At 54.4% G+C, this 19266-nt stretch overlaps 12 protein-coding genes across 12 annotated transcripts; 4 read left to right on the forward strand and 8 right to left on the reverse strand.

The window, feature by feature from the left end:
* Positions 1-148: 148 nt before the first annotated feature.
* CLAFUR5_05394 (Mitochondrial protein) lies at positions 149-570 on the forward strand (the record flags this gene model as incomplete). The annotated part of the gene is made up of 2 exons (XM_047904542.1): positions 149-173; positions 224-570. The coding sequence occupies 2 exons, from the start codon at positions 149-151 to the stop codon at positions 568-570; spliced, it is 372 nt and encodes a 123-aa protein (XP_047761828.1).
* Positions 571-1200: 630 nt separating this feature from the next.
* Positions 1201-1974, reverse strand: CLAFUR5_05395 (uncharacterized protein; the record flags this gene model as incomplete). Its single annotated transcript, XM_047904543.1, has 1 exon — positions 1201-1974. The coding sequence occupies one exon, from the start codon at positions 1972-1974 to the stop codon at positions 1201-1203; it is 774 nt and encodes a 257-aa protein (XP_047761905.1).
* A 1164-nt stretch (positions 1975-3138) lies between these two features.
* On the reverse strand, positions 3139-3539 carry CLAFUR5_05396 (Endo-1,6-beta-D-glucanase neg1; the record flags this gene model as incomplete). Its single annotated transcript, XM_047904544.1, has 2 exons — positions 3139-3329; positions 3383-3539. 2 exons carry the CDS (start codon positions 3537-3539, stop codon positions 3139-3141), a joined length of 348 nt encoding a protein of 115 aa, XP_047761906.1.
* Positions 3540-3891: 352 nt separating this feature from the next.
* On the reverse strand, positions 3892-5013 carry CLAFUR5_05397 (Mitochondrial metalloendopeptidase OMA1; the record flags this gene model as incomplete). Its single annotated transcript, XM_047904545.1, has 2 exons — positions 3892-3932; positions 3984-5013. 2 exons carry the CDS (start codon positions 5011-5013, stop codon positions 3892-3894), a joined length of 1071 nt encoding a protein of 356 aa, XP_047762108.1.
* Positions 5014-5859: 846 nt separating this feature from the next.
* On the forward strand, positions 5860-6218 carry CLAFUR5_05398 (uncharacterized protein; the record flags this gene model as incomplete). The annotated part of the gene is made up of 2 exons (XM_047904546.1): positions 5860-6077; positions 6131-6218. 2 exons carry the CDS (start codon positions 5860-5862, stop codon positions 6216-6218), a joined length of 306 nt encoding a protein of 101 aa, XP_047761597.1.
* A 30-nt stretch (positions 6219-6248) lies between these two features.
* CLAFUR5_05399 (uncharacterized protein) lies at positions 6249-6817 on the reverse strand (the record flags this gene model as incomplete). The annotated part of the gene is made up of 2 exons (XM_047904547.1): positions 6249-6691; positions 6781-6817. The coding sequence occupies 2 exons, from the start codon at positions 6815-6817 to the stop codon at positions 6249-6251; spliced, it is 480 nt and encodes a 159-aa protein (XP_047761596.1).
* A 964-nt stretch (positions 6818-7781) lies between these two features.
* Positions 7782-9134, reverse strand: CLAFUR5_05400 (mRNA-capping enzyme subunit alpha; the record flags this gene model as incomplete). Its single annotated transcript, XM_047904548.1, has 1 exon — positions 7782-9134. One exon carries the CDS (start codon positions 9132-9134, stop codon positions 7782-7784), a length of 1353 nt encoding a protein of 450 aa, XP_047762699.1.
* Positions 9135-10127: 993 nt separating this feature from the next.
* On the forward strand, positions 10128-11229 carry CLAFUR5_05401 (uncharacterized protein; the record flags this gene model as incomplete). The annotated part of the gene is made up of 4 exons (XM_047904549.1): positions 10128-10193; positions 10242-10609; positions 10719-10982; positions 11037-11229. 4 exons carry the CDS (start codon positions 10128-10130, stop codon positions 11227-11229), a joined length of 891 nt encoding a protein of 296 aa, XP_047762698.1.
* Positions 11230-12639: 1410 nt separating this feature from the next.
* CLAFUR5_05402 (uncharacterized protein) lies at positions 12640-13154 on the reverse strand (the record flags this gene model as incomplete). The annotated part of the gene is made up of 2 exons (XM_047904550.1): positions 12640-12798; positions 12852-13154. 2 exons carry the CDS (start codon positions 13152-13154, stop codon positions 12640-12642), a joined length of 462 nt encoding a protein of 153 aa, XP_047762701.1.
* Positions 13155-14122: 968 nt separating this feature from the next.
* On the reverse strand, positions 14123-15413 carry CLAFUR5_05403 (t-SNARE affecting a late Golgi compartment protein 2; the record flags this gene model as incomplete). Its single annotated transcript, XM_047904551.1, has 2 exons — positions 14123-15305; positions 15367-15413. The coding sequence occupies 2 exons, from the start codon at positions 15411-15413 to the stop codon at positions 14123-14125; spliced, it is 1230 nt and encodes a 409-aa protein (XP_047762700.1).
* A 535-nt stretch (positions 15414-15948) lies between these two features.
* CLAFUR5_05404 (calmodulin) lies at positions 15949-16684 on the forward strand (the record flags this gene model as incomplete). Its single annotated transcript, XM_047904552.1, has 5 exons — positions 15949-15951; positions 16071-16127; positions 16188-16203; positions 16257-16595; positions 16650-16684. 5 exons carry the CDS (start codon positions 15949-15951, stop codon positions 16682-16684), a joined length of 450 nt encoding a protein of 149 aa, XP_047762386.1.
* A 1875-nt stretch (positions 16685-18559) lies between these two features.
* Positions 18560-19198, reverse strand: CLAFUR5_05405 (Putative magnesium-dependent phosphatase; the record flags this gene model as incomplete). The annotated part of the gene is made up of 1 exon (XM_047904553.1): positions 18560-19198. One exon carries the CDS (start codon positions 19196-19198, stop codon positions 18560-18562), a length of 639 nt encoding a protein of 212 aa, XP_047762702.1.
* Between the last annotated feature and the right edge of the window lie 68 nt (positions 19199-19266).

Here is a 19266-nt window from a genome sequence, read left to right on the forward strand (position 1 = left end):
CGCGTGTTGGAAAGCGTGGTTTTATTGAGGTGTCCAATACTACAGGGTTGTCCAACACCCGCTTCGCGGGTGCATGGGGACCGACACGGCTAGCAATCATCAACATTGTTCCAAGGACTTGTACAGCACCGCATAGACGCCACCAGCGATGCCATCCTCCTGCAAAGACATCCGTGAGTGGCAATACCATGCAATTCCATCATCTCATACTGATCAACAACAGGAGCCGCGCTCGCCGAATGTCTCCAGAAAAGCGACTGCATGCTCATCCACCGAAACTCCGCCTCCGACTGTATCCGACCGCCGCTCAAAGACGACCTCCCAACGCAGTGCCAGCAGCTCATTCACGGCTACGGCCAGTGCAAGCGAGGCCAGGTCGACATGCGAAAACGATTCCGTGGCAACAAGCCCATCTCTACGAGCCCCGAGCTGGAAGGAGAAGGCAGGAATCCTATGCTATACGCTGGCAAGGGTATTGATGAGCAGGTCAAGGAGATCAAGGAGAGCGAGAAGGAGGAGTATGAGTCGTTTACGAGGAATGATGGCATGGAGGATCTGAGGAAGAAGTGAGGGCAGTCATTATGAATGCAACTTGTTATGGAACGGTATGGATGGACATTGGTCAACTTCCGCTGGATGAACGAAGAGCATATCTTGCCTGACGAGCTCGTGGTGGGCTTTTGTTGCTGCGGCATACACACCACGACAGGCCGTGTTTCAGGACGAACGTGGAGCAGCACGAACACAATTGAACACACGAACTGCACAAGTGTGGAAAAGAACCGCCATGATACACTCGGTCGCCTACCAATACGGCCAAATTCTACATCAGCTGGTCGAGCTTCCTCGACACAAGCGCCCGCGCATCCCACGACACTATCGTACATTCACCACGGACTATGCCTTCTGGCCGTACTTTCCACTCCGCCGCAGCCTCATCGCCCTCGATACGGTGACCAGAAGCAGTCAGCCAGCAAACCACCCCACAGTCGCAGCTCCATCATCCTCTGGATTCGCGCCTGCAGCCACGCCAAAACCCACCGCACGCCCAGGATCCCAATCATCACTAAAAGCTCTCGCCCGGCCATTCTGCAACTCTCTGGAGTACGCATAGTCTGCGAATATCTTCTCGCCCCTTCCTTCCGACCTAGCGCTTTGGTCAACGATGCGCCGCTCTCTTCCCATACCGCCAGATAAAGCTTACGCTGCATCTTCCACGCTCGAGCATCGGATGTTGCCCTCGAAATGCCAATCCTCATCACTCGAGATATAACTTTCATGCCACTTTCGATCATTGCAGCCGGGCTCTTCAGCAGTGGCCTCGTCGAAGAAGTCGCCCATGGTGATGCCGGCCTCTCTCACCATTGCGGGCCTGATACTGCGCTGCCATCGACGGACGAGGAATAAGCTCTGGCAAGGCGGCTGGCTGAGGTACATCCTGCGCCAGCTTGCTTCGGGATAGTCGACTGCTGGCGAGCGATGTGGTTTGCGATCTGCGGGGAAGGAAATACACACATCCCAGGACCAGTGCTCGCTACCTCGCCTTCCTTTCCCCGCAGAACTGGGAGACAGGGTCGTCTGGCCCCCATCCGCGCCATCGCTCACAATGACCAGAGTAATAGTAGGGTAACAGCCTGGGAACGCGCGAAGCAGAAGACTATTATTCTCCGGCTTTCGACCTGGCCGATTGGCTTTACTGTATGCATCGAAAACTCGTCCTTCTAGATTCCAGTCTGGCTCCAGAAATAGCTTGCGCTTCAATCGTATGCTTCCTTCTATTGTATCGCGAAAACTGCGGCATGTGCGTTGCGACAAGAGCAGATCTTTCGTGCCGAGGTTCGAGAGGACGAGTTCGAGCAGTTCGGGGAGCGCGAACATGCGTGCTGCGGCGGAGGCATTGAAGGTCGCGGCGGGAGGTGTTGTGCTGTTTGAGGATGGTGGTCGCATGGGCAGGTTAAGCTGTGAGCTCGACATCGTTAATGATGTTGCTTGTTCTGGCTGTGATGCTGCGGCTTTGAATGCTTCGCTCCAGAGGATGATCTGCAGATAGTCCCTCAGCTCACGCTACAACAGCAAAGAGCGCAAAGAAGAAGCTGGACAGCAATCTCGCAACACAGAAGACGAGAAGAAGTAAACAAGCAAAGAAGTCGAAGTACCTCAGGTAGACGGCAATCTAATCAAACACTATTCGGCATCTCTCGGCCACCTTGTCATACCACAATCATCACCAAGGACCGCAAGGACCGCAAGGCAAACGCAAGAATTGGAAAACCCAACCTATCAACGATCCCACCAGCTGACCTTGCCGTAGCCAGATTGCTCCATTCCGCCGCGGCATGCCATTCGTGCGCACGTGCAATCGAGACTGGGGCTTGAAGAGGTCTACGTCAGCGGGGCACAACACGAGTGTGAGTGTGAGTGTGACGCGAGGCTAACGCGGGTTTGGTCTGCGGGGTCGTGGTGGGAGGGTGGTTTCTTGTTCTTTCGGATTTGCTGGTGAGGAGGACTCAGTGTGATCTGGGTATATGCTTTACACAATAAGCAGTGCGGCCCCTTCATAAGCTGAAGCGAGCGGTAGATCGTTAAGGAGAGGCGTCCAGGGAGGACATGTCTATGGACAGAGCTCGGACTTGGCAAGCAACGGCCAGATGACCAAGGAAGTACACCAGCTCACGAGCAGATCGCTTCCTTTCGTCAACAAGATGCGGTACACCTTCTCCAGAAATACCTTCAAGACCTACTTTACACTCGACTACGCCTTCGGCAACACCCAACTAACCACACTGCGCCCCGGCACCCACTCCACCGCTGTCCCCCAGTAGTATTCACCACCATCCAAACATCACTGACCACCCTACCAACACCACCACCGTCCTCGTCGCATCCGGATTCAGCGTCGCAACACTCTGCACGCTCTCCCCCTTGTCATCACTCCCACTTGCTGACACCGGCATTAATTGGCATGTTTTTCGAAGACTGCGCCATCATGTTATACGCCGTGTCCAGCGTATAGCTCTCGCCTTCAGTTATTGTGACGAGTCCAGTACATTCCGAGCAGCCGTTGTAAAGGTGTCGGGAGTTGGAGCTATCGGCAGCGAGGCTCCAGGCTATGGCGCCGGAGGCCCAGTTCTGATGCGGTCACATGGCGAAGGCAGCGGCGTTGTACCAAGGTGAGGTGGAAGGGGTCCAGCATTCGGTCATGTATTGGAGAACAGTGGGGTTGGAGGCGTGAGACTGGGAGAGAACGTCCCAGCCGCCAGAGTAGCAGTGCCAGGCGACCGTATTAACGCTGGTATTGTCTCGGACTGTTTGTGGGCATCTATGATGGTCTGGATAATGTTAGTGATTTGAACGTCAGTAGCAGCAGGTGAGTCTCTCTTACCTATATTGTGATCGTACGCCCAAATTTGGGTCATGAGATTGGCCTGAGTCAAAGCTGGCGCGATGCGGTTCTTGATCAGGAGAGCATTTTCGTAGTCGTAGATGTACATGCTTGGGTATGCAGCGGTGGAGTAGAGCAGTTCGTTCTGGATCGGCATGGCAATGATTGGGACACCAGCTTTCTGATATGCTTGGATCGCAAGTGATCATGCGAAGCTGCTTCCAACTTGTCAGACATATATGCTTCGCAGTGGTCGTAGGCCACGGTGCACCACTTGCGGCATGTTGAAGAGCTCTGCATGGCTGTCATCCACATGAGCTCGTAGCAACCAGTCGATCGATTCCCGTGAACCACTTTCAGTCGACCGTGTTTGAGTGGTGAGGTCAATATATAATCGTCTCCGGCAGCTGTTTGGCAAGGCTTACCCCAACGTGAGAAGCTCACCGCCTGCTGCCGATCCCAGAATAGATTGAGTGGAGTGCTGATACCAACGCCAATACAGATCATCATCACCATCGCGCCAAGCCGGTGGCTTGTCGGAAGTCGTTGGCTATCGCAACGTCAGTCTGTCCTCACAACACCACTTTCCTCGTGAACATACCAAAAGGTCTAATAGCAGCACAATCGCCGCTTTCATATTTGACCTCAGCCTCCGGTAGCCACGATCTAATCTTTTCAACTCGATTATGACTGGAAGGATGAGTACTCAAGAACTGAGGCGGCGCAGCTTGCTCCTCCTTCTCCATCCGAAGCCACAACCCAACAGCAGCCTCAGGGTTATAGCAACTTTCCGACATCATCAGCAATCCAATATAGTCGGCCTCGGCTTCCTGAGTCCGAGAACCAGGCCATGTGAAAGCTAGCTGACTGACGAACTGCCAGAGACTTGCATCGCCGCCGACAAGAAGACTGGTGATCAGCACCACCGGCAAGGTAAGGAAGCTCTGGCTCATCCTCTCGGCAGCATGATGCGCCACATTATGGGCAATCTCATGCCCCAAGACAGCAGCCAGCCCATCGTCGCCTTGACATATATCCAGAATGCCTCGGAAGACGAACACCTTCCCGCCGGGTATCACGAACGCGTTCTTCATATCGTCGTTGATGACGTGTATCTCCCACTTCTCATCTGCCAGGCCTGAGTGTGGGATCAAGCGATCGAGGACTCTTTGCACTTGACGGTGTTCTTTGCTGAGAGGCGACATGAGCTTTCCGCTGAACTCTTGCATGGTCTGCTGGTACATTTGTCCGCCTATGGCTTGTTCTGTTTCCCGGCTGACGATGTTGAAACGGTTGCGGCCAGAGACTGGGACGGCTTCGAGGTTGTAGACGTAGAAAGCTCCAACGATGAAGGCTATGCCACCGACTTCATAGTAGAAGGTTGGTCGTGCAGCGCAGGTCTGAAAGAGGGCTCGCGATTGTTGGAAGCGCCGGTAGCTGAATGCTTGTCGTCGGTATGTGCGCTTCTGAGATTGATGCCATGTCTGCTGCCAGTCTGTCCGCGGTCGTGGCTGCTGGAAGGGTATGCTCGATCGTGAGGTGAATGATGGCGTCGATGTGGTGGTCGTGAAGCTTCGGGTTGCTGATCGGAGGGCTGGACGGAAGGCCAGCAAGGTGCGCGGTACGGACATGCTGGATGTCGCGTGTTCGTGAGGTCCAAGGCTATGCTATCGCAGTCTCATGTCTGTGTATGCTGCATCGCGTGTTAGAGACAGAAGGAAGTGACGATGGACTCGATCGGGAGAGGTCGGCGTCAGCATTCCTCCATCCCGTCGAGCTTCATGTTTCTTCGTGCTTCGAAACATCTCTTTCCTTACATGTACACCACACACGCAGTATGGCGTACTTGACTGACCGACACGCGATCGCAGGATAGTAAAGGTCTCCGTCGAGATACATGTATACCAACGCTCCCAAGCACGACACGAGCATTGATAATCGTCAGTGTCGACCCAGGCGGAGTCGTCCTTCGACGTCGCCGAGCACAAGCCAGAACCTTATGGACATGGACACTGCTCTCGAGCGCTCTCGTAGAACTAGCCCTAAGTGCAGTCGATCTGATCGTCCACGCGGATGAGAAGTCAACCCCGGCGACTTGGAAGGTGTTGGTTCGAGAACCCTTTGTATGGCCCCACCAGATCTACTGCGCAGAATACCCTGCACTGCCACGCTTCGCTTCGGCACTGCCCCAGCATCACAGCCAACATCGATCCTCAGGACGCTAACAGCTCGGCCTACGTATCATAGCCAGCGATGGACGCCATTTCGAGAAGTGCTATACCAGTGCCCTATCAGCCGCACACAAGCACTGCCATTGCTGCCTTTGAAAGTGTTGGCTGTGTACAGTTCTTAGCCATGTGGGTCGAATATAAAGCGAAGTGTGGCATCCATTGTTGCACCTGATGTTACACAAGCACATCACGCTGACAACATTACAACTACAATCTTGTCAATATACACATTCAGACTGAACCATCATGTCCGAACCAGCTTACACTGCGAACAGCACCAACCACCAAGTCCCAACCCTGAAACACTGTCCCAGCGCAACAGATCTGGATATGGAGTACACCAGAGAAGCTCCGATTGAAGAGAAGCCCTCGAAGCGACAGTTCTTCAAGCGAAGCAAGACGGAACCAGTACCAACCTGGAAGCGCGAGCAGGAGAAGAAGTTCAAGGATTGGGAGAAAGCAATGTGAGCCACCATTCAATGATGCGCGTTAGTTCATCATACTAACATCCATGCAGGAGCAAGCAAACGAGCAGCACCAGTACCTTCACCGACTTCTACCGCCCAAGCAAAAACAACAAAGCCTGGTGGATCTTCTGGCTATGATATGTCCCACGGCCATCACACCAACCACCACTACCCACTCCCACCAGGCGGCAACAACGCCAAAATCGCCTCGCCATCAATCCTCCCATTCGGCAGCACTCTCCAAACATCAACAATCCCTCTCCCGGTCCTGAACTCGCTCTGCATGCTAGCCACGAACGTCCCAAAGATTACATCCTCGCCAAACACATCAAGTGGACCTAGGGTCTGGACTTTGTACAAGCCGTACCGAGCTTCGTTCGCGTACTGGATGGTGGCCTGCGCGTCCATGATCAAGGTCGACTGGGCTGGGGAGGTGGTGTTGACGGTGTATTGGTTCGTGAGGAACTTCGGAAACTCCGTCAGCAACGGAGACGACGACGGCGGTGGAGAGAAGCGACCAACGCTATGCGCCCCATCCGTACCAGCAGGAACAAGCTCACTTGCCGCACCAATAGGCAGGACGCTCGCAGTAATCTCACCCGTCACATTACCTGAGAACGACATCAACACTCGAGCTCAACACACAAGACACCACGCAGACCTATTACCAGCATGGACATGACCATGAACACGAACGTACCCGCCCCATCATCAACCCTCCCAACCATCCCATACATGCTGGTCGTACTCGTCGGCACGCTAACATTACGCCTCCGCATGAACGAAAGGCTGCAGTATGGGAGGGTTAACCGTAAATGTAAACGTAAACGTCGTTCCCTGCGCCAAAGCGAAAGTGAAGGGCGCTGCGAGGGTGATGAGGTACTTGAGGATGGTCATCGTGTCGAGGTTGGACATGGGAAAGCAAAAGCAGAAGCAGGTGCAGGTGCTTGGACGTGATGGGATATTGATCTACTACGAATTCAGCAGCGTGTGATTCCAGGAGAGTTTTATATGTGATCAATCATCAATGATCAATGAGCTACGTCTATCCTGCCCGCTACAAGTACGAAATCCTCCCACCCATCTCATCGCATCTCACCTCGCAGTCCAGGCTGCATTGGATCAGCTGAAGTCGTGAAAACCTCGTCTTGGCGTGAGATAAAAGGTGTTCTGCTACGACAGCTCTTAGAACGGGGGGTACTGATGACGAGCTCAAAGTGCGCTGAGATAGAAATCCGCCGAACATGCAATCCAGGGGCGTATGCATGGGAGGCCTCACCATTAACCAAAGCGTCGGGTAGACGGCCGCAAGCCCCTCTCTGGACATTCCCAATCGCTCCACGAGTGCGTACCTCACGTTACTACTGCTGACAGGACTGTCAAGGCGCCTTGAGACGGAAGTGTCAGTCAGGCCGGTGTGCATGCTGGAAAGCGTAGCCACAAGGCGGCCCCGCTCACTTCCATCAGATCGGAAGCCAAATGCGCGCATCATTTGGAGCGTACATGTATCTAGTAGTACTGTCGTCTCATCTCATACAAAGCCATGGGGTATCATGCTCCGAAGCACACCTCCAAGAAACGCCGTGCCGAAGTCATTCAAGACTTCTTCTCAATACCTTTTACCCAAAACGCCGCATCACTTCGTTGTTATCCCCCATGCTTGAAGATCCCTAAAGAGGCACCTCTGCTTGACAGTATCCTCTAGTCCTCATATCTCGGCCCATCATCTTCCTCCTCTTTGACCTCCTCCTTCTTCGACGGGGCCTGCTGTTGGTGAGCCTGCTGCGCCTTAGCAGCCTCATGCCTCCTCCGCTGCTCTTCTTCCTGTCTGGCCTTCTGCTTCTGCTCCTGCTCAGCCTGCCTTGCTTTCCAATTGCGTTTGATCTCGCCTGCCTCTCTTATAAGATCCTGCTCCGACACCGCATCTTCGATACTCTCAATCACGCTCGTCACCACGCTATAATGATTCGCGTCAGTCTTATCGTCGCGAAAGCGCGGGTAGCCATCGTCTAGCTTGGGTCTCCAGTGCCCAGTGTCGGCGTCACGCCAGCATTCGATGATGCGCCAGTCGATCATCTCGCGCTTGGCCATGATGGCATTCCACTCTTCCTGCGTGAGGTGCAGCTCGGCGAAGTTGTGGTAGCCTTTCATGTTGTTGGGTCCGCCGTTGACGTGCAGCTCGATGCGGGGTGGTTGCTCGTAGTCCTCGTACTCGCCTTCGTCGTCGACTTCTTTGGGGTGTTCGCAGTATTGCAGGCGGAAGTCGACGGTGTTTTCGTGCGGCGGTTTCCATTTGAGGATGTGCTTGTCGGTGCCGGGCACGTAGCCTGTACCAAGGCAGGTAAAGATCAGACCGTCGTTGCCGTGTGGAAGCGTGGGGATAACGTCTTTGAACATCATCTCGATGCCGTAGCTGAGCTGGGGATTCTTGACACTGAGGTGGAAGGGTTGTAACTTTGCTTCTCCAGGCCAATCCTTCGCGAAAGCTTTCCATGGCTCGTACACGGCGGTCTTGAAGCGCCCAATTCGACTGTTGTAGGGCTTGTCCATGACAGACTGACGATCCAACGCGAGTATGTCGAACATCAAGTATGTCAGCTGCTGTGTGCCGTGCTTGTGGACCTGCCGCACGAGCTCTCCATCTAGTATTGTGCCACGATGCCAGGTCTGAATGTGGTATGCCGGGACTCGCGGCTTGCCTGTACGCTCATCTTTGTTCGGCAGTGGTACAGAGAGCCATCCATTCGATATGTAGTAGTAATCGTTCTTGCGATCAATCAAGAATTGAGCTTCTTGCGGTTGGCCGCCTTCCGCGAGGGTCTGGTCGAGGTAGAGGAGGCATCTTATACCATCCGTCTTCTCAGCCACATAGTAGTCTTGCTCTTTCAGTTCGCGCAGGTGCTTTCGCGCGAACGACACAGGCTGAGCGCCGGGGAACTTGGTGCTGCGTTGCTGGAGCAGGTCGCTGACATTCTGGCGCCAAAACTCGGCGTCGTCGTGCGATAGCTTTGTGGTGTGGAGTTCGGGATCGTCGAGCCTGATGGCGGAGCCCATGTTGGCGAGGGATGCTGCAGTCAATCAGAGGGGCGGATCAAGTCGCAAGTATCATGATTGCCATGCCCGTTGCTTGTCGTCTTCTTGGCCGCATCTCGGCGCGTGAAGTACACAAAGCCAACGGCTTTCTCCGCGGGCGGAACCCCCCGCGGCATTCCCGGAATCACTTCTTTTGGGCACTGCAGGTGCTCACCTGCACTTTGGCGGTCCTCCTATCACCTACCTCCTACCACGACTTCCCACTGCATCTTCAAGACCTCCCGGCATCTTTGTCTTCCGCGCACTCGAGCCGGCAACGAGTAGGAGGTGGAGCGCTCATGAGGGAAGGTCGCCGACCCCCGATGTACCTTCCTCAAGACGTGCAAGACGGTCGATATCGTTGCAACTTGAGTCATGGATACTTGAGGCCCAGCCTTGACGATGGCTATCAACCTTCGTCTTGAGTTACCATCATCTCGACTTTCGCCTCTCAATTCACCGGTCAGCAATTGTGTAATCACGCGGTACAAAGAACAGGCATGGTGATGATGATGGCGATCACAGTTGCAGAGGGCCAGACATGTGCATCTGGCCTGGGCACGACCAGTCTACCCACCAACGACTTACGACGACACGCAGCAGGCCTCACTTCTTAGGCATTTTGCACCTCCTCGGCTTGCCCTTCATGCCCCATCAACAGAACGTGCAGCTCTAGGATTCCTACCCCAAGAATGTTCTATGACCGATGTGGAACTGGCAAGCCGATTCCCTTCTGCATATCCCTCCTTGCAGCCCGTCGGAGAAGCAGACGTTACTCTTCCCAAGCATGCACAAGGACCGACGAGTAATGCAGTAGCCAAGCCGTACTGCTACCCGGGTCTCGACACTATCCCCGTTAGCACATAGACCAAGATCGTCGCGAGCCGTACATTCACTGCAAGGGTCATCTCAACCTCTTTCGAGACCGAGCACGCATGCACGGGAGTGCTCGATGCTCAGTCGTTCCTCGGGGATATGGTGTTTAGATCGAGCAAGTACTGTTACCCATTGCTGTTCGCTGCTCTAATGTACAAAGCATGCGTATGTCACTGATGCATCAAACAAAAATGCAGCGCTGACTATTAGCAGACACTCTACCACGCTGTCGACAGTGCGGCTCGAGTCCTGAAGAACAAGTTCTTGGTCGAAGCTACATGCCTGTGGCAAATATCAACAGACTCTCTGATCACGATTGCGAGTGGCATTATGCTCTGCCGCGCCTGCTTGGTGGATGGACGTGACGAGAGGGCCGCATCCTTTAGCGTGCAGACCATAGCTATGGCGGATAGACTCGATCTAGCCTGCCACTATCCAGCTTCTGTTACGAGGTTTCGGAACTTGTCACCAGCTGATGCCCGCTTCCATGCCTATATCGCGTGGGGTCACTTTGCATTCCACTCCAAGAGGTCTATCGCCTATACAGATCCCGCGCCGGAATATGCACCCAATTGTCCAATGTAGGTGCCCCCCAAAAGAAGTCCAGCAAAAGATGACGTTACACGCCCTTGCGGCGTACACCTTGAGCTCACTACCATGAGATAGCACAAATCTAACGAGTATCGCTAGTCCCGGCGGAGACTGGACGCAACCCGTGGCACAACCACCTTATGCTGGCGAGATGTCCGCAATCATGGCCAACTTCTGGACAGTCATGCTACCGGCTTGTTCATACTACTACCTCGTCCGCAGCAGGTCCTTTGCACAGGCACAGCTCCTCGTCATCGCCGAAATGGTATACAAAACGCTCCTCGATTGGTCCAAGAGCCTCGACACAATCGCAGCTAGCGCGCCGCGCAGTGATCTCGCCTTCCATCACCTCGCAAATTGTCGGTACGTCTACTATTCTCAACCCAACTCCCCCATGACCGGCGATCGCGTTGACAGATCCAGTAGCATATGCCTCCACGTAAGCATCATGGACCTCTTCCGCCCCTTCCTCGGCCTAGGCTACAACCTCGCCTCCTTCAGCGCCGGCACAGTCCCCGAATCCGTCTTCATGGCCTCTCTCACCCAACTCAAGCAAACAGTCCTCACCGTCCACACCACAAGCCGCACCGAATGGCAAATCCCCATGTAGGGCGCCGGCTGCCTCTGGCTCACCAACGCCGTGCTCCGCGACACCTCCGACCCCGACAGGGGCTTCTACCTCACGCTATGCCTGAACGCCTTCCTGCGCATGTCGTGCTGGTTCTCGTTTGCAAGGAATCTTGTTCCCGGTGTGTTGTCGATGGCGGTGCGGCACGGGCGGATGAATGTGGCGAGGGCGCTGGAGGTGTATCGATCTATGCCGAAGGATGGGGAGTTGGGGGAGCTGGAGATGGGAGGGCTGGATGGGGATTGTGGGAGTGGGTATATGGTGCTGGATTTTGAATTGGCGGTGGATACGGTGCAGGATGCTGTGGCTTCGTAGCTGAGGAATAAGTTTGCGGCGAGGGTTTTGACGGGTGGGGTCTTGTCGAATGCTCCGAGGGATAGGGTGAGGCGGTGAGCATGGGTGTAGGGTGAAGAACGAGACTTTTCATGCAGCTAGTTCCTGTGGGAGATGCACGTATCTTTACAGACATGCTTGATACGGTCAAATGGCATTCACTTCAGGAAAGTTGTAGTCACATGAACCGAGATACCGCCGAAGCAGGCCATGAGACAGTATTCTATCGCCATGCACTACGATACATACATCAACAAGGTCAGCACATAGCGGGAACATGCGCCAACACACTTGCAATCGAAGGTCGAAGCACTGCGAAGCGCGCGTGGGAGAGATGCTTGAGTAGACTAAACATTCTTTTGCTACCAGCCCTGAGAACCTGTGCAAAGTAAGAAAGGTGTGAGAAAGGAAACTGCAAAACGTGGGGAGCACACAGTAGCCTAGAGATTCACCTGGACTTCGCCAGTCCTCTTCCCAACAATATCAAGATCCCCTGCTTTTGCGCACGACTCCAACAAATCAGACTGCAGGAGCGTCAGCATCGGGCATGTCCAAGCTCATGGCAATCGATCACGGCACTACTGAGAGCTCTGCTAGCGGCTGGACGCGATGTTATTGAGACGACGCAAATATGGCAGGTGATTACACTCTGCTTGACGGACAGACACGCCGCCCCGAGTGAAATCACACTCTAGCATTGCCAGGAGGCAGATGTCTGTCACCAATGCATTAAGTTGGCCAACGTTATATCATGCGAGTTGAGCCGTTGTAGAGCATTCCTCCGCTCCCATGTCCTAAGACCAACTCGTGGCTCTATGTCCGACTCCGACTCTGCCACCTCCGCCATATCCCGTTGGTACACCTCAGACCACAGCAACCGGTTAAGCTCGCGTTCCGAGCTACAGAGGGCAGCGGACTTGGCCAAATATCTCAGGAAACGCAAATTCCATTGATCCTCTGGTAAGCGGACCCGAGACTCGGCATCCCTGAGATGCAACTCGCGATCGAGGAGGTGCTACCCATCATCAGCGGTGGACTCGACGTCGACATGCTCAAGGATCAACCACATTCTCTGGCGGGCATTTTGAAAGCATCGCGGATGTTCTGCACCTTCACGGCTTTGGTATGCTCCTTGCCGCCGATATACCATTTCCCGCCATACCAGGTCCTAGCATCGCCAATACGAGCCATCTGGGAATGCGACAAGAGTTCGGAGGGCTATGTACCATTAGTCCAAGCGTGGCGATCGCGTGTCATTTGACTCGACCTACCTCGCCTTGGCTCCCGTCGAGAGCTTCTTCGCTTGGTGGCTTCGCCTCGTATCTAGCCTCCTTGATATCCTTCAGGAAAGTCCAATCCTCGCCCTGTCCTGCAAGATCCTCAGGGGCGGGAAGCTCTTGCACATGTCGAGATCTGGTAGCACGTGATGGGGCATTTCCCGAAGTCTTGTTGCGCTTTCGGGGTCGATCTGGTAGTGGTGCGGCGTCCGGTGAGGCAACCCGCGCGACAGATCCCTCCGCATGGGAGGGCGACTCTGGGTCGATGGCTTGGGAATTGCGCTTTCTGCGAGGCATCTTGAGCACCCACGCGAGCTATCGTGCTGCTGAGAAAAATTCCACGGGTGAATTCCGAACTTCCCAGTCATGAACCCGCGACGTGCCTTCAAAAGCCATCAAATTCGCCCTGCCACTCGAGGCTCATGCAGCGTGGTGTGTTTGAGTCTTTGGCCGGATTCAAGGTTATTCCTTCGAACCCCGACAAATTCTAGACATGTCGGTCACCTCGTTGCCCCGGGGGGTCCCTCTGGCTCTGTCGTCCTTTGTGTGGAAGTTCTGGCCCACAATGTTGCAACGTCGAGCTGGGGTGTGTATAATACTGCGGATTCAAGTCGTTTGGGTAATGAAAGGAAGCTCAGAGAGTGTTACTTTCCCCTATGCAAAGCGAACCATGTCAGGACGCTGACATGTGATCTTAGGATTTTGCTCCTCAAGAACTCCAATTCCAGCACTCATGCTGACGGCCTAGACTTCTTCAATTTTAGCTGCACTTTACTATTAGCCGCTGGTGCCGCTATGCACATGCCAGACAAACTATGTTCTCTTTTGACAGCCTGTGCAAAGTCAGCTTCCAGTGATACTGTATGCGCACTTCCTTCACCCGACTCGGGCTGCCCAACAATGAACACACTCCCACAGGCTGCTACGCTTGGAATAAACAAGCGATCGCCCGAACAATCAGGCAGCCATATGATCCATGTAGTGACCTCCGTTCTTCCTGTGCGACCGATCTTGCCAATGCCACAATCGACATCGCGAAATGCAGCGGCGCTTCGAGTCCGCCGATGAGGAAGAGGATATGGCCCCCAACCCCAGATAGCGCGACTGATCCGAGTCATCTCGCAGCGCCGGTGGCCATGAGTCTTGTCACTTTGTAAGTTATGCATCGCTTCTGGTTCTGTCCTGGACGGACTGCGAAAGGAGTTCAGTAGAATAATGGGTATCTAACAACTATGATCTATATCAACCTGAACGCAGCAACATTCTCACCTGGATGAACTCGGTCGTCGTCTGCGCTGCTTCCACTCGAGATGTCTCTCTTCATTTCCAAACAGACCTGCTGCGTCTGGTACGTTTTCTCCCTGTGACAACCTCGGCGGCAGTCCTGCGCCTGGATCGTTCGGTACCGGCGGCTCAACAGGCGGAGGTGGTGCCGGCGCTGGCTGCCCACCGCTCTGACTCCTCGGCTTCACCAGTAGCAAGATGAACATGCCCACCACGATCAGCACCAGCAGCAGGATAATCTTGCGCTTCGTGCTTCGTTTCTGGTATCCTGTCGCGACCTTGAGCTCTTTGTCTGCCTCTTTCACGTGTTCGGCTGTTCGGTCCACGTTGTAGTCGATCCGGTCCAGCACGGTGCCTTGGTCGATGACCATAGTCTGAATCTCTTGGAACAAGTTTGACAAGTCAATAATGCCCTGTGCAATCTTCTCGATCTCTCGCTCTCGTTGCTCGATCGCTGCGTCTTGTACGCCTGTTCGTTTCCGGACTTGGGCTGTCTGTAACAGCGTCGACTGCGCCGACGATCGATCCGCCTCGGAGTCCATCATCGCCGGGTCGTTGTACGGGTTCTGGGCCATGGGCGTGCCCGATCGATCGAAGGGACTGCTAGTACCCATTCCTCCCAGTTGCCGCAGCTTCTTCATGTACGCAGACTGCTTCTTCCTGAATGACGTGCTGACATCTCCTATTCGCGATGCCAAGCTCATCTTGAGGTTCTTGGCCATTGTCGCGTCCGCATTCGATACGCCTCCGCGATTCTGGTGTTGCTGCTCTTGTACCAGTCGATCGATGCGCCTTATAGCTTTCTGGCACGTTGTGAAGTCCCTCGTGATGTCCTGCGTCAAGCCCTCGATCTCCCGTTCCTCCTTTGCCTTCACGCTCTCGTCATCGAATCCTGGTAGGACATGCTTCGCGTGCATCTGATCCAGCCTCCTCATCTTGCCTGCGATATCTCCCAGCACCTGACTGATCTCATCCTGGATATCCAGCCATCGCGGCGGCAGAATATCCATCTCTATCACCGCGTCTCCATCACCTTCCGCATTCGACATGAGACCAGCGCGCTCGCTATCGGTCGGCTCATCGGTGAAGCGGCCATGGCTGGGTCCCGTGAAGCGCGCTCTCTTCGCTGGGTGATGTGTGTACGACTGTCGATATGATATGAAGCTACGGCATGCTGTCAGCTCGGTGGTGGCTGTGTGGGTACTTTTGCGCGAAAGTGCCTTACAGATTCGTGCGGTCCCGCCATGCACCCAAGCTCACGGTTGTTGACATGTTTCTCGCTCTGAGCGAGAGGGCGCGCACATCTTACGGTGATGCGATGCTGCGCTTTCACCTCATAGCTGTGCTCAGGCCGATGTCAGGCAGCTATTGTCGGCACGCGATTGCTGACGGTCGGGCGAGCATGTGATACGGGTGGTGTTTCCTGCTTGCTCGCTGCTGCGATTGATGGCTCGGCACAAGCAATTCCGCGATTCCGGCAAGTAGCGAATTCGATGTGTACTATGCAGTCGGGTGATGGCAGCGACGTATGATCCGTCGGCGGAGAAAGCGCTGCTGTCAAGCTTCACCAAGCGAATGCCGACTGGACCCTTGAACCTGCTCGTTGGCTTTCGCCCTCCGCCTCCCACTTCTTCAGCTCGCTGGCCCTCTCCCAAGAAACGTAGCCTGCAAAGCTCGACAACAACTTATCACTGCCTACGGGACACCCGCGAACGACCAATTCCCACCACACCCATTCTTCGCACACAGCTGCGACGCCGTATCCCACACCACCACACAGACCAGCCTACTCACACATATCACCACTATGGTACGAGCGTCCGCGCATACCCCGCCTGTCTGAGTGTGCCCAAACACATTTCAGAAACAGCGGCATTGCGCATCGATATACCATACGAGACCACCCCGCTGACCACTATCTCCCGACAGGCGGACTCACTGACCGAGGAGCAAGTCTCCGAGTTCAAGGAGGCCTTCTCCCTCTTCGTAAGTTGCGCCAGCCCACATCCGTCACTCCTGCAATTCAGCTGACGCAATCGCCCACAGGACAAGGACGGCGATGGTACGGCGATCACAACCACGAACACGCGAATCCCACAGCTAACATAAACCCAGGCCAAATCACCACCAAAGAGCTCGGCACCGTCATGCGCTCCCTCGGCCAGAACCCCAGCGAAAGCGAGCTCCAGGACATGATCAACGAGGTCGACGCCGACAACAACGGCACCATCGATTTCCCCGAGTTCCTCACCATGATGGCCCGCAAGATGAAGGACACGGACTCTGAGGAGGAGATCCGTGAGGCCTTCAAGGTCTTCGATCGCGACAACAACGGCTTCATCTCCGCTGCTGAGCTGAGACATGTCATGACCAGCATTGGCGAGAAGTTGACCGATGACGAGGTGGATGAGATGATTCGGGAGGCTGATCAGGATGGTGATGGAAGGATTGACTGTGAGTGTGATGATCTACGGATTCCGTGACGGGACAACCACTAATTATCGACAGACAACGAATTCGTCCAACTTATGATGCAAAAGTAGCATATGCGTATCCAGCACCAGGACGTCAGCTACCCAAAACTGGCCTCTGGTGATGAGCGATATCACTGCGACAACTGCCTTCCCATGGCCCAAAGACCCCGCCGCTACTATCCCGAAAGTCGTCGATCGGAGGAACGTTGAAGTCACCGGACGGCTTGCGCGTGTTTGCGAGTGGAGAAAGCAGTGAGCATGGTGGTGTTTTCTTTCTATCTTGTTGATTCCCTCGGCATTCTCAGGCAGGACTAGGGGCATCTCTAGTAGGCAGAAGCAAATGAAAAGACTTTTCGGACCCTGCATGAATTTGCCAGAGAATCAACAATTGACCCCACACCAGAGTGGCTGTCGTTGTAATCTTTAGCTGGAGGTGAAACCCTTCTTGCCAACTACACAAGTCGCAGCTTCCATCCACTACTCACTACTCACTACCGCCACCTCAACGAAACTCGCACTCCAATCCCTCCCCAATGCCTTCCTTCCCACAGCCTACATGTACATTAGACACCACACCCCTCGACCTCCTCGAACCCATCACAACTCTCCTAAACCTACCCGACATCAACGACCTACGCCAGACCTGCACCACCATCGCCGCGAAAATTTCCCAATGTAACTGTATCAAGCCTTCCTCCCTGTCGAAGAATGTCCGGATCCATGTACACCACGTCGACAACGATCTCGGAGAGCTGGTCACGGTGACGGTGACGGGGCCTGGGTGGATGGGGAGTTTACTGCAGGGCTTGACGGTTACGAGGGTTATACAGGTGCCAGTAGATGAGGGCGGTGGGACTGGTCTTGATATTGATGATGTATTGAGGGCAGAGGAAGAGGAAGAGGAGGAGATTGCAGATTTTTCTTGGCATGGTCTTTTCGAATGTTCGGTGTTATTGACAGGCTCGGTTACTTGCGTCTTTGACGCTGGCTATTGAGGGCAGGACTTTCCAGGGTGATCGACTTCCGGTGGAGAAAGTCCAGAGCTGGTAGACAGTATGGGCAGCAGCGACTTCGACGCTGCTGAGTACTGTGAAGGCTCTACGGTTTAGTGGCCTGCCAATTGAGCAACTTGACGTATATGGCGACATGCCCCGCTGCAGCGTGCCCATTGACCAGATTGGAGTCGTAAGCGAATGGATTCCGGCGACGTCTTTGGCAAATCTGCGCCATCTCTCATTGACTATCTCCCATCTTGAGACGCCGGATGGTGATGATGAGGGCTTGGCATATGACGAGACAGCCGCGATAGGCAAAATGCACGCCGACAATGTGATTCGACTACTGCAACAATGCCCGCACTTGATAAGCCTGGATCTTCGATGGTATAAGCTCCAGAAACTGATGGACCTCTCTGAGGCGCAAGTCGAAGAGCAACACCTCTTCCTCGCGTAGCAGATTCAGTCGACTTCCCAGGCCTACGAGAGATCACGCTGCGGGGCATCTTCACCCACGAAGCGACCCTCGTCTTGTTTCTAGCACGAGTATCGCTTGAGAAGATCACGCTGCAAGATATCCATCTGCCGTCGGGGACTTTCGCGCCAGTCTTTCGGGTGGTAGTGGCTCAGAAAGGCCTGAAGTATCTCCATTTGAGCGACCTCTGGGAGAGCAAATTAATTTGCTTTGACATAGAAGGAGAGCCCTGCTTCCCGAGCTCCGTGCGCAATGGGCCAGGGCACCTTACGAGGCATGGTGAAGAGGCTCGGAGACCAATTCCATACGGTCTGTCTCGTGGAGTACCGTTAGGTTCCTCGGCCGCAACAAGATGGAGGGTGCAGCGCGGGCTGATGTATGGCCCACCATCGTATGTGAGATAGGTGAAGCAGTAGAGTCGAAGCTGTGAGCTGTATGTATCCGGTGTTGTCAACGGACAGACATATTGCTTCTTCATTTCTCCACTCTCCCATTCCTCTTCCTCCATGCCTCAACTCCTCGATCAATCTCCGCCCTCGTCACCCCATCCCTCACCAACTGCATCACCACCCCCAACTCTTCAACATTCTTGTTCCGACTCTCATCATCAAAGAACAACATCTCTTCATACTCCAGTCCACTCTTCTTCTGCAACTTTCCAAAATGCGTCCTCTTATCCCCCGGATATATCTCCAAATGATCAAACAGACTGATCGCCGTCCTCGCCTTGCTGCCCTCGTCCTGCTCCTCCTTTGGTGTCCGCAGCATGCTCAACATCTCCCTCGCCAAATCCGGCGCGCATGTCCGTGACGCGGCTCCTAAGACTATGCCCTTTGCTTTGATGTGGTAGAGGATTGAGGCGACGTCGTTGTAGAACCCGCATGATTCGCCGTAGCGGTCTTTCACTGTTAGGCCATCCTTCGTGGCCTTAAGCGGACCGGAAATGTGCGTGTCGACCCAAAATGGCCATAGCGTGTAGTCGAGGTCGAAGACGATCATTTTTGGTAGAGGCTTCGAGTCGTTGAAGGTTGAAGGCGCGGGTAGGGAGGAGACAGGCAGGGTTATGGGCGTTTGGTTGTTGTCTGCAGTTATCGAAGTCTTGGTGCGTGCCATTGTGACGGAGACTATAAGGACCAAGATGGCGCCGAGGATTAGGGTCAGGGGGGTTCGGCTCTTTGGAG

Source organism: Fulvia fulva, chromosome 5 (genome assembly GCF_020509005.1).
Source record: "Fulvia fulva chromosome 5, complete sequence".
In the NCBI taxonomy this organism is placed as follows: domain Eukaryota; kingdom Fungi; phylum Ascomycota; class Dothideomycetes; order Mycosphaerellales; family Mycosphaerellaceae; genus Fulvia; species Fulvia fulva.